The sequence below is a fragment of the Orbicella franksi genome, chromosome 4 (assembly GCF_964199315.1).
Source record: "Orbicella franksi chromosome 4, jaOrbFran1.1, whole genome shotgun sequence".
NCBI lineage: Eukaryota > Metazoa > Cnidaria > Anthozoa > Scleractinia > Merulinidae > Orbicella > Orbicella franksi.
The window spans coordinates 28,438,290-28,452,300 of record NC_138148.1 but is presented as its reverse complement, the minus strand read 5'-3'; the positions used below and the strand labels follow the sequence as shown (position 1 = coordinate 28,452,300).

The window sequence follows — 14,011 nt, the reverse complement described above, 5'->3', positions numbered from 1 at the left end:
TACAAAAACTATGGTGCTGCAATCCCAGCTTTCTGATAATATTTTTAGGTGAAGATTTTTCGTCATACATTTAGTTATACTAATACGAATTCAAGATGGCGGACATAAGGAAGACCTCTGAACAAGTGTTCATTGTCGGTGTCGGGATGACAAAGTAAGTAATGGGTGTAAACAAAAACTATTTAAAAAAAATGCAAGATCGATGAAGAAAATTCCAGGTAGAGGATCACACATACTTATACTTAGCTTAAAGGGGCTTGCTCACCCGGTCTAAGGTGATTTGACCTTTCCTGCGAATGAGCAGTCGAGAATTAAAGGTGTCATGAATGGGCAAAATTAGAGACGATTAACACAGGTTTGCTCAACATATCAATTTTCAAGTTTATGTCGTCTTACATGAACATGTATTTTATAAATTATGCAGATCTTGTGTACTGTCTGACCCCAATGCCCCGTTCAATGTTTGCATAGGAGGGGCGGGGCTGGCGTAGATGAAGATTCCCCTTGTGGTTGGTTCTGGATGTTTTCTTGAACCAACCAATGTAGAGTAACAACATTGGCAAGGGAGAAATTGCAGTCATCAGACTTTTCTCAAATTTCAATATCAAAATTCTTTACTAGGGATCAACAAAACAAACAAACAAACAAACAAACAAACGAACAAAAAAACACAAAACAAATCAAAATGGGAGTATACATGGACATCAAGGCCATTATGGCCATTGGGAGGCATGGTGGCCTCATGGTTAGCATGCTCGTCTTCGGATCGAGCAGTCTGGGTTCAAGCCCTTGTGTTGTGATCTTAGGTAAGACACTTTTCTCTCACAGTGCCTCTCTCCACCCAGGTGTATGAATGGGTACTGGCGAACTTAATGCCAGGGTTGACCCGCGATAGACTAGCATCCCATCTAGGTAGGTAAAGTCTGCATACGAGCCAATTGGCCCATCAGGCCGGAGTAGCATGAAGCGACTAGGAGTATTTCTACTACCCCCTGGATGGGATACTAGTCCATCGCAGGGTTACCCCCAGCATTAAGTTCGCCGGTACCCATTTATACAACTGGGTGGAGAGAGGCACTGTGAGAGTAAAGTGTCTTGCCCAAGAACACAACAAAATGTCCCCGGCCAGGGCTCAAACCCGGACAGCTAGATCCAGAGACGAGCGCACTAACCATGAGGCCACCGCGCCTCCCACAGCATCCCATCTAGAGGGGAGCAGAAATGCTCCTAGTTGCTTCATGCCACAGAAATCGGGATAAGCTCCACCCTGGTGGGCCGCTTGGTTCGTACACGTGTACGCAGACTTTACTTTACATTATGGCCCCTTAGTTATAATAATCATGGTACTGTAAGAAGATGATTATTGCTTTTATTATTAATTATATTATCTAATGATAATTTTTCTAAGGTTTGAAAAGCCTCTCACCAAGAAATGGGACTATCCAGGTGTGTATAGTATTCATTTGATAGGCTTATACAAATTATATCTTTACTTAATAATAATAAAAGCAATCTGGAGACATAAAATAGTAAAATGAAATTTCCATATACAGTTGACCCTTGATTATCCGTACCTTGATTATCTGGATTTCTTGATTATCCAGACTTTTTTCCTGGTCCCAATTTTGTCGTGAATATTTATTAGTCATGATCAAAATCCATAGCAATATTCTTTTTAAAACTATAGCATTGAAAAGTGCAGTCAAAAGCGAGTTTGTTTTGCTTTTAAAGAGCAAAAGCAATGCTCGCACACATTGTAACTAATGAGGAACACTCGAATGAGTTCTTGTTGGCTCAGAGTTGAGTGGTTTAAGCTGTACGGTAGACCATATTGTTTTCCAAACGATTTGTAAAAGTGTTGTTTCATGATTAAATGTTGCTTTATTTAAACAGTTTTGTTCTTCATTAATATTTGTATTTTCGATTATCCGGACCTTCGATTATCCAGACTATTTCTTCTAGTCCACACGAGTCCGGATAATTGAGGTTCGACTGTAACACTTACAGTACATGACTAGCTATAATTACAATTATAACACAAACACCAAATGCATGCAGTCCAGCCATTTATGTATCCTTCGCATATAGTTTAAAAAATCACACACCTGCCAACTTTTGGTGAGTCAAAGTACACAGCATGCAGGAACCATCTGGTTTACCAATTGCACACACTTGCATACTTTTCAGGCATAATTTTCTGTTACATTTTATTCGTCATGTCCAATCTGTGGCCGTTGCTTGAAGATGCTTCAGTGGGACTTGTAGATCAGGCTATCAATGTATTCCAAATTGATTTTGCTCACAGATATGGCTCGAGAGGCAGGGACAGCTGCTCTGAATGATGCAGGAATTTCTTATCAGGATGTGGAAGCTGTTGTCGCAAGTTACTGCTATGGAGAACCAACTTCAGGTAAGTTGATGACTCGCACATGCAGTTTTGCTTACTAATCTACACTGTATATTCTTATTGGTCACGATGTACAGACATTGAGACATACATGTATTTGTTATTTTTTTGCATGACTCCACAAGCTACTGAGCTTTAATTTTAATGGTGCTTAAATAAAGGTTGTCTGTCCGTTTGTCTGTCTGTCTGTCTGTCACATATCTCGTTACTTGTTCAGTTCTAATTTCTCTTCTCAAGAAAATTGTAATTAAAAGTTTTAACCCCAATACAAAACATAGTCTGAATTATAAACAGATTTCTCTGACAGTATGAAGTTTGTGCAACCCTAGTACTTCTCAGAGTCCTCTGAATGGTTGTTTTTGTTTCTTTTTTATTCTTAAGTTACTAAATTTCTTTTTGCTCTAGATTGTCAAGTCTCACAAACATTTGTTTTGATACTTAGACTGTTGATATCTCTTATTTATCAGATCTTTACAAGGAAGTTCACATTTAATAATTTTATTATGAAATACATGACTGTAGAGATTTACTTAATATTATTAACAGAGACTTACTCTAAGTACACATTGTTCAATCTTTGTGCATGGACATGTAGCTTGTGGGTTGTTACCAGCAAGTTCCTTGGGATGTCTTAATGTTTACAACATGTATTGTTTTACAGGTCAAAGGGCGGTCTATGGTAAGTACGACACTTAAAAAAATTCTGCACCCAGTTACATGTACTTGGAGCTTTTAATCTCAATTGTCTATTTCCATTTGAAGTAAGATGTTCTTAAAAAGGTATTGGTATGTTTCACTTAATAAGAAATAGTTGAAGGAGAAGGTCTTTTACTTAGTGGAGGCTTTATTATTGGATATAAATGATTTTTTACCAGCAGAGAGAGAAGTTTGTAGTCACACGCTGCTAAGTGCAGGGTGGGGTGGGGTGGGGTGGGGTGGGATGAGTTGATAGACAGAGAGAGAGAGAGAGAGAGAGAGAGAGAGAGAGAGAGAGAGAGAGAGAGAGAGAGAGAGAGAGAGAGAGAGAGAGAGAGAGAGAGAGAGAGAGAGAGAGAGAGAGTGAGGGAGAGGCCTTGGATAAGCTTTCAGAATTTGATGTACAGACTTACCACCAATGCAAGACTGTATTTAAATCTGATTTAACATGGATGGAGGTCTTTCAAGATGTTCAGAGAGTCTTGTAAGTTTTTGTAAGTTAGATGACATACTCATAGGAATCTTGTCACTGTAATTTTTTCACTTCAGAGCTTGGTCTTACTGGGGTACCTGTGTTCAATACAAACAACAATTGCTCGTCTGCGTCATCTGCCCTCATGCTTGCCAGATTGCTGGTTCTTAGTGGACAGTATAGGTGTGTTCTAGCATTAGGTGGGTAATAATAATAACAACAAACACTAAGTATACATGTAGTTAATCTTATGGTTTCGAGTTTGGAATTAATTTGCATAAGTGAGTTTTTCAAAGAGCTGAATTGCACGAGCTGCTTCAGCAAGTGCAATTTCAGCCTTTCAAAAAACTCACAAGTGCAAATTAATTCCAAATTGAATGAGAAAAACCATATGATTACTTATTATTAATATAAACATGAAAAAATTTGTGTGGAAGCAGTGGCAAAAAATCTTTCTTGAAGCCATTTTTTCTCATTAGAGAACACTTCTTTCAAAGTTTCTGCACAAAATTTTCGTCATCATTTTACGTGACATCATTGGCTTAGAAAATTTCCTATTGTCTTTCAGCCAATCATAATCTAGAATTACAATGCATAATTTGCACTGGTGTTACACGTTTTGCTCTCAGACTGGTGTTACACTTGAACTGCATTGCTCTCAGCCAATCAGAATCGAGTAATTTTTTTCATGTATATTATTATAGCCATAAACAACTGACAATAATTATTAATAAAATTATTGGCTTTCTCCAATACCAAAAATTATCAGAAAATGTAAATCGAGGTTGAAACTAGCTGCAGTCTGCTGTAATCTGCAGGCCTTCTGATATAACGCGATGGTGCGATTTCGCACAATTGACCTTAAATTGCATCCGATCGCACAATTCACAAAAAATCGCATAATTCACAAAAGAACGCACAAAATTCATAAAATAAAACATAAATCAACAAGTTTTTTCGGAATTCCTGCATAAATACGCCATTTTAAAGATGATTTATCTTGGAAAAAGCCTAAAAAACCTTTGTCACCTTCGATTTTGTAAACAATCAAAGCTGCAAGGTGTTATTTTGCATGTTGGGGGCCTGGTATGAGTCTTATTCTTAAAGAGTTGCCTATTGGTGAAACACAAACACGTCCTTTGTTCAGATTAGCCAATCTGAATGGCTGATATATGCACAATAATAATGCACAATATGGTTTGTTAATTGTTAAGCTGGAAATGGTTCGACATTTTTAACCAAATGGCTTATTTTACTGGCTACATTCATCTGTGTAGACATTTGGTCGTGGTATGTTTTCGTCACCTTGCAAACTTTAACCAGTGAGATTTTTGAAACATGTTGAAGAAAATTTTGTTCGTGACAAAATTTCCCGCAGTCAACTTGTACAGTAGAACCCTGCTAACTCGAGTCGGTTAACTCCAATTTCCCCTGGATTTGACCGAAAAATTTTAGTTGTGACTCCCCTTTGATTATCAACTACTGTCTACAGGGAGAAAGACTGTTTTGTTATGTTCAAGCTAGTCTTGTTATACAATACTATTATGAGATCAGATGTGAGTTTGACAGACTGGCATATGTTATAAATTAACCTACATGTACTGTGGGGTTTTATATAAGTTTATGATCTGCCTGCTTAATTATGGATTGAATAATATTATTGTGAAGCAGGATGAAGTGTTCAAAAACTGAAAATTCAATGGTGGTTTTATTGATGATCCTTGCAAAATAAATTTAAAAACGTTGGTTTGTTGTATTCAGAAATATAATACTGCACATAAAAACAAAGCATAAGAAGCTAATCATAGCATGCAAGAATATCAATAATTATTGATCATTCATTTGGCATGTTAGCTGTGTCCTTTCAACTTTTAACGTGGTGCACCGATAGTGCAGAAGACCTCATTTTTTTATTTATCCCAAATAATGTCAATCGAGATGCATAATTACTGTTCCTTTGTGTTCAAAATGTCTTTAGGGCTGCAAAAAAGTGTTTTTCTTATCCTGAAACCTTACAAAACAAGCTTAAAATTGCTCAGAAAAAAATCACATAATTTACATTATTTATTGCACAATTGGCCTTTCTAATCGCATAATCTGCCCTGCAAATTTCGCATAATTTGCAATGTTTCATCGCACCCTATCAGAAGGCCTGAATCTGGAAATTTGATTGACTTTGCTTATAAAGCTACTACTCAGTGACGCCCATGCTAAGGATGGTGATGATAAGGATGGTGACATTGACAATGGTGACGGCAGTGATTGTGATGTTCATAGTGATGACAGGGCTGTCAATAAGGGCCGTAACCCGTAACACCTGCCATGGCTGAGTATGTTTAATGGACCCTTGATGTTATGGGTGAACTGGACTATTGTTGATATGAATCACTTAAAGGGTAACAAGTTTGTTACAGGTGTGAAGATTAAGGCTACAGTTGACTCAAAACTTAATGACATCCCTGAATGATACATTTAACTGAAGATGCCAATGATGTCAACAATGGGGATGAGAAATTAGGGAATTTAACAAAAAGGGGATTCAACAGACTACTCCTGCATGCAGATTTAAGTCCTTTTATACTATTTATGATGCAGTATCATCTTCTTGTTCCTCTCTGCCTTTTTTTAAAAGATGTGGAGCAAAATCTTAAAATGGATCCAAAAAGAAAGGTGTTTATGTTTTACGTAGGGTTTGAGAAGATGGAACGAGGTCTGTCTGAAAAGTACCATGACCGAGAATCTCCTGTTAAACGGCACATGGATCACATGGTAGCTATCGGCGCTGCACCGGGTCTTATCAACCCACAGTTAAACACTATGACCTCTGATGTTGTTAAGGTGAGAGAATGTTAAAATAATTATTATTTATTGTCAAGGGTTAGATATTTAATACGCATATTTTTTGGGTTTCTGAATGTATATGAAAGGTCACCCTCTTGGGATTTTTCAAGGACAAATTTCCTTTATACTGTCACTGCTTACTTTCAGGAGAAAAATGTGTGCAGTAATTCCTAAGAAGTTTAATTAGTGAAACATTTTCTAGCTAAGGGTGGGTTGAGGAAATGTTTCAAGGGCAGCCATGGATGTGACAGTTCAGTGGAAAATGTCTATCGATCTATCATGACCTGCTGTTCAATTTCTGGTTAAGAGCTTTAATTGGGCCATGAAGCTACATATAATATATAGAAGGTATATTGAGGGGCTTGTTAGAGAGAGGGAGTTTGGTACAGATAAATTATTTAAGGCATATTTAATTTCTCATTGTGCCATTCACTTTCAGCTGTTTGCTTATGCAGCACAGGAGCACAGCAAGAAGTATGGAAGTACGTTTGAACAGTGTGCTAAGATCTCGTACAAAAATCACAAGCACAGTGTTCATAACCCGAATGCGTGTCTGAGAAAGGAGATTCCCTTCAAAGGCATCACTCACTCAAAAATGATCTGCAAACCCATCACTTTTGCCATGTCTGCTCCCACGGCAGATGGCTCGGCTGCTGCTGTTGTGTGTTCAAAAGAATTTATGAAGTCTTACCAAATGCAGGTTTGTTGTCAGTGATAGAGTGTTGTTGTTGTTGTTTTTTTAAGGAATATCAACTAGAAATAAGTTTCCTGCAAAACTTTGTTGAGGTAGGAATGGGTGCTATTTTTTTGCAGGGGGCGGAGGGAAGGTTGCTTGGGGGGAGATAAAAGGGCAATAAAGGAGGCGTAGAGGTTTTTGGTTGTGCAGACAGTCTGTTTGAGCAATTTTGGACCATTCATTTTCAGATTCACACAAACTACATGCACTATTGAGTTCCGAACAAACTCTCATAGGACATGTGCGTTTTGGTCACCTGTGATATTTTAAAAAAATCAATATATGTACAAATATAACAGAACAAAGAACTAACAGCAGACATTTTGAAGCCAGGCACAAATTTAGGTAATCCTATAAGATTGAGATGTGTGAAGGGTGTTTTTTGAAATGATCTAATGATAATTTTCTTAATACAAGCTGATGTAAATTTAAAGCTTGGCTAAACTGTGCACTCGACTCCAGATTGAGCGGTCTGGGTTCAAGGCCTGGCCGGCGACATTGTGTTGTGTTCTTGGGCAAGACATTTTACTCTCACATTGCCTCTCTTCACCCAGGTGTATAAATGAGGGTCGTACAGGGGTATTCTGGTGATGCGTGATTAGCTGATTTTATTTTCCGTGAAACGTGAATTTAGGAAATTACTCTTCGTGATCCGTGACCTAAAGGTTTTCCGTGACCCGTGAAGAACTTGAATTATTAACCGATATTCGTGATTTCACCTCTCTATTCTACGTGATTTTGAGACGCGAGTCTTCCGAATCGTTAGAGTCGTCTACCGAGAGTGACTTAGGTATGGAGCCTTGACTTAGCCTTTCACGATTTTGCTGTCTTCAAACACTTTTTCTAGTGTAAGAACAAGAATATCTTCCTTGCTTATTTTCGTGATTCGGGAAAACGAAATCTTTTATATCCGTGATCCGTGAACCTCCATTTTTTCCGTTCGTGAACCGTGCGAGAGACCCCCCTGTACGACCCTCATAAATGGATACCAGTGAATTTAATGCTGGGGGTAACCCTGTTATGGACTAGCATCCCATCCAGGGGGAGGGGGGGGGGGGTAGAAATACTCCCAGTCGCTTCATGTTATAGCAACCGGGATAAACTCCAGACTGATGTGTATCTCCAGCCTCCTATGCAGACCTTGAACCTTAAACTTTAGCTTTCTTTGTCTTCAGAACAAAGCTGTTGAGATCGTTGCTCAGCAGATGGTCACAGACCTCCCATCTTCGTTTGAACACAGTTTTCTGGACCTGGCAGGTGTGGCGATGGCTCGTAAAGCTGCCGCTGACTGCTACAGATCATCAGGGCTCACTCCTTATGATGTTAACGTTCTTGAAGTCCACGACTGCTTCTCTTGCAATGAGGTCAGTTTGAACTTGTTTGGTTTGGTTCAGATTTGAATGTACTAGCTTGTAGATTGCCGATCAGAAGCATTTAAATCAAGTTTCGCATAATTTCAGCTTTGGTCGGTTACTTGATTGTTTTCCAGAGCATTTTTCAGATCTAAAGTCATTGAGAAAACCTTAACCCACACTGGTTTTTAAAGAGTGAACAACACGCGTTTGAGGTCAGCACGGAGGTTACTGTTTTAAGTAGCGAAAGCAGCATAACGCCACCTGATGTTGGAGATCAAACATACACAGAGAACGCAGCACAGAGAACGCAGCAATTTCAATTTATTTGAAAGTCAGTACCATTAGTTACATTTAGTTCAAAACACTTTGGCTAACACTTCTGCCGTGAGCTTCGAGGAGCAGATCTCCCCCGGGCTGGGGGGGGGGGGGGGGGACTTACATATAAAAAGGACGGGGGTGCTCGTCGAACCTTTTAGGGTTAAAAAAGCGTGTTGAGTACCTCTAGGGTGTTTAGCCTCAAAAGACCCACTGCGGGAGCACACGTCTAGTTCGCACATATTTAACAAATTGACGCCAATATTTTATGCGTCTCTCCTCTTATTGGTGATTATTATACATTGTAGTCACCATCTGTCTTCTCATTGGCTAAAAGCCTACAGATAATTCTGGGAAACAGCGCAGCCTAAAGATTATTCACTAATCTGCCAGCAGATTAGTGAATAATCTGTAGGTTACGTGCGCGATGCATGATTTCCAAGGGCAATGTCAAGTTCACGGACAGCGAAGTAAGAACAATTGGCTTGTCGAAAATAAACTGACTGTTCTTGGTGCGATATGCGTGTGTCGATATTTTTTTTTTTAAACAATGTATAATAAAACAATTATTAAATTCGGTTTTTGGGACATCCGAAATAATCAAGGTCTCGGTTAGTGTTATCAGCCTCAGTCTTCGGCTGATAACACTTACCTCGACCGTGATTATTCTGGATATCACAAAACCCTCATCCAATAATTGTTTATAAACTGGGTGGAAGAGATAATCTCTTGCTGTGTGTTAGTTGTCAAAGAATCTGTGGATCCAGGAGTCAAATTGTGACTAATTCGTGTTTCTCACCTTACATTTAATGTATTCTGAATTAAAATCATCTTAACGATGTGGATTTACTTCCCTTTCAAAGAACTCCCGTGTAGATTCAATTTGTCGCTGTTATCGGGACCTGATAACATTACAAACACGTAAAAAGTCTGGTAATTTTTTTCCAACTGAGGTCCGCTAGTGATGGCGTTATCTATGTGTCTTTACTCTTATTGACGATAACGATTAGCCAATGAGCGTTCGAGAATTTTGACAGTTATCGTTAAAAAGTCATTTTGATTCATTTCAGTTATTCATGTATGAAGCCATGGGACTGTGTCCGCAGGGGAGGGGTGGGGAGTTAATTGACTCGGCTGAGTGGATCACCAACACAAATGGTAAGATATGATCACTAGTGAAACACGGTACTTACAATACAAATATTACTCACTAGTAATGTAACTTATGATAGTGAAATACTGTAGCTTACAAAACCCTAGCATGGGTGATGTACCAGGCCTCGCGAGGTCTCACATGAATTGCTTGCTACCCTTTGAGAGGACAACAGAACAAACAACAGAAACAATGCCCCTAGCCCTAAAACAATAACAGCTGCTAACAATGAAGAGAATTACAAGCTTACCAGAGCTGCTACACTTCTGCCTAGGCCTCTGGCTAGTTGGCGGATTAAGTGTCAGTAGGACTGCTTATAAATTTATGTGAAAGGGCTTACTGTAAATCCTCGAATTAGCGCGCCCCCCTCCTCTTGAATAAGCGCCCCTCTCCCCTCCCCCCATTTTGTGGACGAGTAATAAGACAACAAAGGATGTATAGTTTTCGTCATGTAGTATTAGATCTGTACATTGTTTCAGTTTGTGAACACCTTTAGTGAACACGTTAAGAACTAACGGTGCCGCGATTTAAACTTTAGGATCAGGTTTTTGTGTCAATAAGCAGTTTATGTTGGTGTTTACGCACAGATGATGTATCAAAAAAATGATCATGTCAGAGCACGATTTGGGAAAAACTAAATTAGCGCCCCCTTCTTCTCCTAAATTTGAAATAAGCGCCCCGGGCACTAATTCGAGGATTTACGGTATTTGTTTTTCTTTGTTTTGTTGTAGGTGGTGAAGTCTGTCGTATTGGAGGCAGGTGGGTGGTGAATCCTTCAGGAGGTTTAGAGTCCAAAGGTACGTTAAATCAACTCACCGCAAAACGTTTCGTATCGTCAAAGTTTAGATGCATTCGACCCGAAAATTTAGCAGAGCATGAGAGAACAGTAAGTCCTCTAGCTCTAACAGCTATCTTATCGTTTGAGCTTGAAGACGGCATTGGCCACGGTGGTCGCCGAGGATGCGGTCACGTTAGGTTTTAAACCTTAAATTTACACTTCCACTTCGAAAAGTGAAAGAAAACTGTCCAATGTTCAATGTCAAAAACCACGTTTTTCAGTGCAAAGTCCCTAAGCAGCCAGGCCTCTGGATAGTTTCCAGTTCCTACAGTTCAAATTCGCAGAACCTCCGCGAAAACGTCAGGTTAATTAAGGAGAGAAGCTAGTCGACAACCAGAAATTAAACTTTCTTTGCTTAGCGCACTTTTGGTTTTCTCGCCAGTGAGTTGAAATCTCTCGGCCAAGCATTTTCAAATAAAGTATTTTTTTTTTATGAAAACTCGATAATTCAGATAATTAGGCTCGATTACAAGCCGCTCCTCAGGCAGGAAGGTAGAGCGGACTCGAGTGAGTAGTGGAAATGGAGCGTACAAAGAAGTGAACACTCGGCTTCCAGTTGCCGTCTGGGACACCAAAACATTCAGTAAGTGCTTGCTTGCTTGCTGTTAACTGATGCATGTAGTTTCAGTTCTTGAAATTGGTTTTCAAAAGTCAAAGGTGACAATAACCGCAAAAATGTTCAAATGTTGTTGTTTGTAGTGGTCAATGTGCTTAGCTACCCCTAGCTAGTTCACATGCATGCCACTTAAACTGAGAGAAACGAATATATCAACTAAACATAATAGGCTTAAAAATCCCAACTGGCGGAAGGAAGACCAGTTGGCTATTTACCAGCATGACCGAGGAGTTGAACTGGGGTCTCCAGCCTTGTGGTTGGTGCGGAACTTGAACCCGCGACCTCCGGATTTAAAATCCGACGCCTTAACCACTCGGCCACGCTGCCTCTGCGTTATCCCGAGGCACATGTTCCCTTATTTCTTGCAGGTCATCCGATCGGTGCTACAGGTCTGGCGCAGTGTGCAGAGCTTAATTGGCAGGTGATTATCATGTTTTCACCTTCTTCATTCTCCCTGTAAGAGGAGTTCCTAAAAACCTATTCCAACACTGAATATTTTCGCGCATGGTACAGTAGCTCCGTTCTTAAAAGCAAGGACATAACTAAAAAGCCTGAAATTAATTCCACACTGACATAAATTCTAGTGTTCCAGAAATGTCCTACTAAGATATTCCTGAGTGATTTCTGTACTGGGTTACAATTTCCCAAGAATGTTTAACTCACCGTACCATTTTCACCTTTTAACCCGTTTGTACGTATGTTGCAAAAGCCCGATGCTAGTCGATTTTACGGCCAGCACAAATATTGGTCTCACTATGAACTGTGTGTCAAATTGTAGTTGTACCTGTCATCCGTCATATTATTCTTGATATCCCTAGTTAATTCAACTTCTTTACGCTACAAGCAATTCATAGTCCCATAACCGTCTTGAAATGCTTGACTGCCTATCAAGGAAGAACGCTCTTAAACTCCCAGGCTCAGTCTTAAGCTTTATAAGCTTCGTGTTTCCTCCGAGCAGGGCGAAAGAGGGTTGTCCTACATTCAAAACACGGACGGGGAAATTGACCGCGCGAAAACTTGGGTAAGGCTTGAAGGAAAACCCTGCGTACTTCATGCTTCTAGTTTGAAGATCTTAGAAGGAGGAAGAAAATCTACAACCTCTGTAGCCTTAGAGGCCTTTTAATGAATACTTGTATTCATTTTATTGTAAAGAGAGTTTTTGTTCGATTTTGTCCTTCACTGTTAGCTGAGAGGCGAAGCTGGCAAGCGGCAGGTGGACGGGGCATTGGTAGCTTTGCAACATAACTATGGAATCGGTGGAGCAGCTGTAGTGACCATGTACAGGAAATATAAACCAGAAGTCAAGACACAGCCTCATGCCAAGTTGTAACAAGGTGTCTCGCCATAGACAGCACAGCGGCGTAAACATAGCTGGGGAAGACAATTTATTGAGGAATGACTGTTGCAAAATGAAAGCTGAACGATATCAAGGTTATTTAAATAAAACAAAAAGACATGAATTATTTGTGATATAAACTGATGCAAAAGCTGCTCTGAAGGCTTATGCTGTAAGTAAAATGTTTTCTCGTTGTTTGTATTTTGACTCACCCTACGGGCTCATCAAAACACGGCACGACTCGTGAAAATATACAGCGATACTACACACCAAAACGTCTAATGAGATATGTGTATTGAGTGTCCGGTGATCCGCGAAAACGAGTGGCGAAGCGGGGAGTGCCCTATGGGGGCCGGAAATCGTTTCTCCCACCAGGCTCCCCGCAGCATCGCCGTTTGCTCGCGCACTCTACCCCAACTTAACCGCCAGCTACGCAGGCTAGCTCGGGACACGAAGATTTCCTTTCATTTCAGAGCCGCTTGTAAGTTATTTACATCTTTCTGTCATTGTTTCTAAGGCTTTCCAGGCTCAAATAATTTCTATTCTGCTAGCCTCAATATTCTTACATACAAAAAAGAGTGTATTGAGAAATATTTTCTCTTCAATTTGCCCTAATTTAAGTCGCATTAATTTCCTATACCTTCATTTATACCATGTCATAGAAAATACAGCCAATCAGAATACAGGAAAGCCGTCGTATATTCGACGGTATTACATCCAACCTTCCCACCGTGTGCTGCGCGTGTATGTGGCATTGATGGTGTTAGTCACTGTATTTTCTTTTTTGTCTTCGGCAATCTTCGGTTATCTTCGGAAATCTTCGCAAAAACTTCAGAAATCTTCGCAAATTTTCGGAAATTTATGGAAATTCTTCGGAAATGTTCAGTATGTTTACAATAAATAATGGTAATAGGACTGAGTGGAGTCCAATTCTGTCTGTAATCACACGAGTGATTAGGGACTTTAAGCAGCGGAGACGCGGACGGCGACGGGAACGCCGAAACCTGTGAGAGGGCTGGGGAGAGAACGCCGTTGTGTCGAGAATTGACAAACATTAAGCAGCACCGTCGGATCGGGAAACCGCGGTTTCCGCACTGTCAAGCTTATTGACATTATCGATATTCGTCCTCTGTTTATCAGGATGAACTAGGATCACTTCATTGAAAGAAGTTCGCAATCAACTCTTGATAATCCACGATGAAGGTGTGTTAAACGATCACGAACTTCTACTCTTGTACGATTTAAA

The 14,011-nt window shown here is 39.9% G+C and overlaps 1 protein-coding gene across 3 annotated transcripts in view; it reads left to right on the top strand.

The window, feature by feature from the left end:
• LOC145485156 (sterol carrier protein 2-like) overlaps positions 1 to 13,642 on the top strand; it is a 13,806-nt gene extending 164 nt beyond the window's left edge. Inside the window, exons 1-13 of one of the 3 annotated variants that reach the window (XR_014049151.1) lie at positions 1 to 154; positions 1,409 to 1,446; positions 2,306 to 2,410; positions 3,069 to 3,086; positions 3,653 to 3,775; positions 6,265 to 6,413; positions 6,856 to 7,116; positions 8,328 to 8,516; positions 9,893 to 9,980; positions 10,707 to 10,772; positions 11,266 to 11,396; positions 11,798 to 11,850; positions 12,616 to 12,650. The exon at positions 1 to 154 is cut by the window's left edge and continues 164 nt beyond it. Coding sequence is in view for 2 of the 3 variants with exons in the window: in XM_081463850.1 (XP_081319976.1) it covers positions 96 to 154; positions 1,409 to 1,446; positions 2,306 to 2,410; positions 3,069 to 3,086; positions 3,653 to 3,775; positions 6,265 to 6,413; positions 6,856 to 7,116; positions 8,328 to 8,516; positions 9,893 to 9,980; positions 10,707 to 10,772; positions 11,798 to 11,850; positions 12,616 to 12,759 (1,293 nt within the window). In the remaining variant the exon portion in view is untranslated. Of the gene's footprint in view, positions 155 to 1,408; positions 1,447 to 2,305; positions 2,411 to 3,068; positions 3,087 to 3,652; positions 3,776 to 6,264; positions 6,414 to 6,855; positions 7,117 to 8,327; positions 8,517 to 9,892; positions 9,981 to 10,706; positions 10,773 to 11,265; positions 11,397 to 11,797; positions 11,851 to 12,615 lie in introns of all 3 variants that reach the window. The other 2 variants (XM_081463850.1, XM_081463851.1) reach the window with 2 other exon arrangements.
• The last annotated feature ends 369 nt before the right edge of the window (positions 13,643 to 14,011 follow it).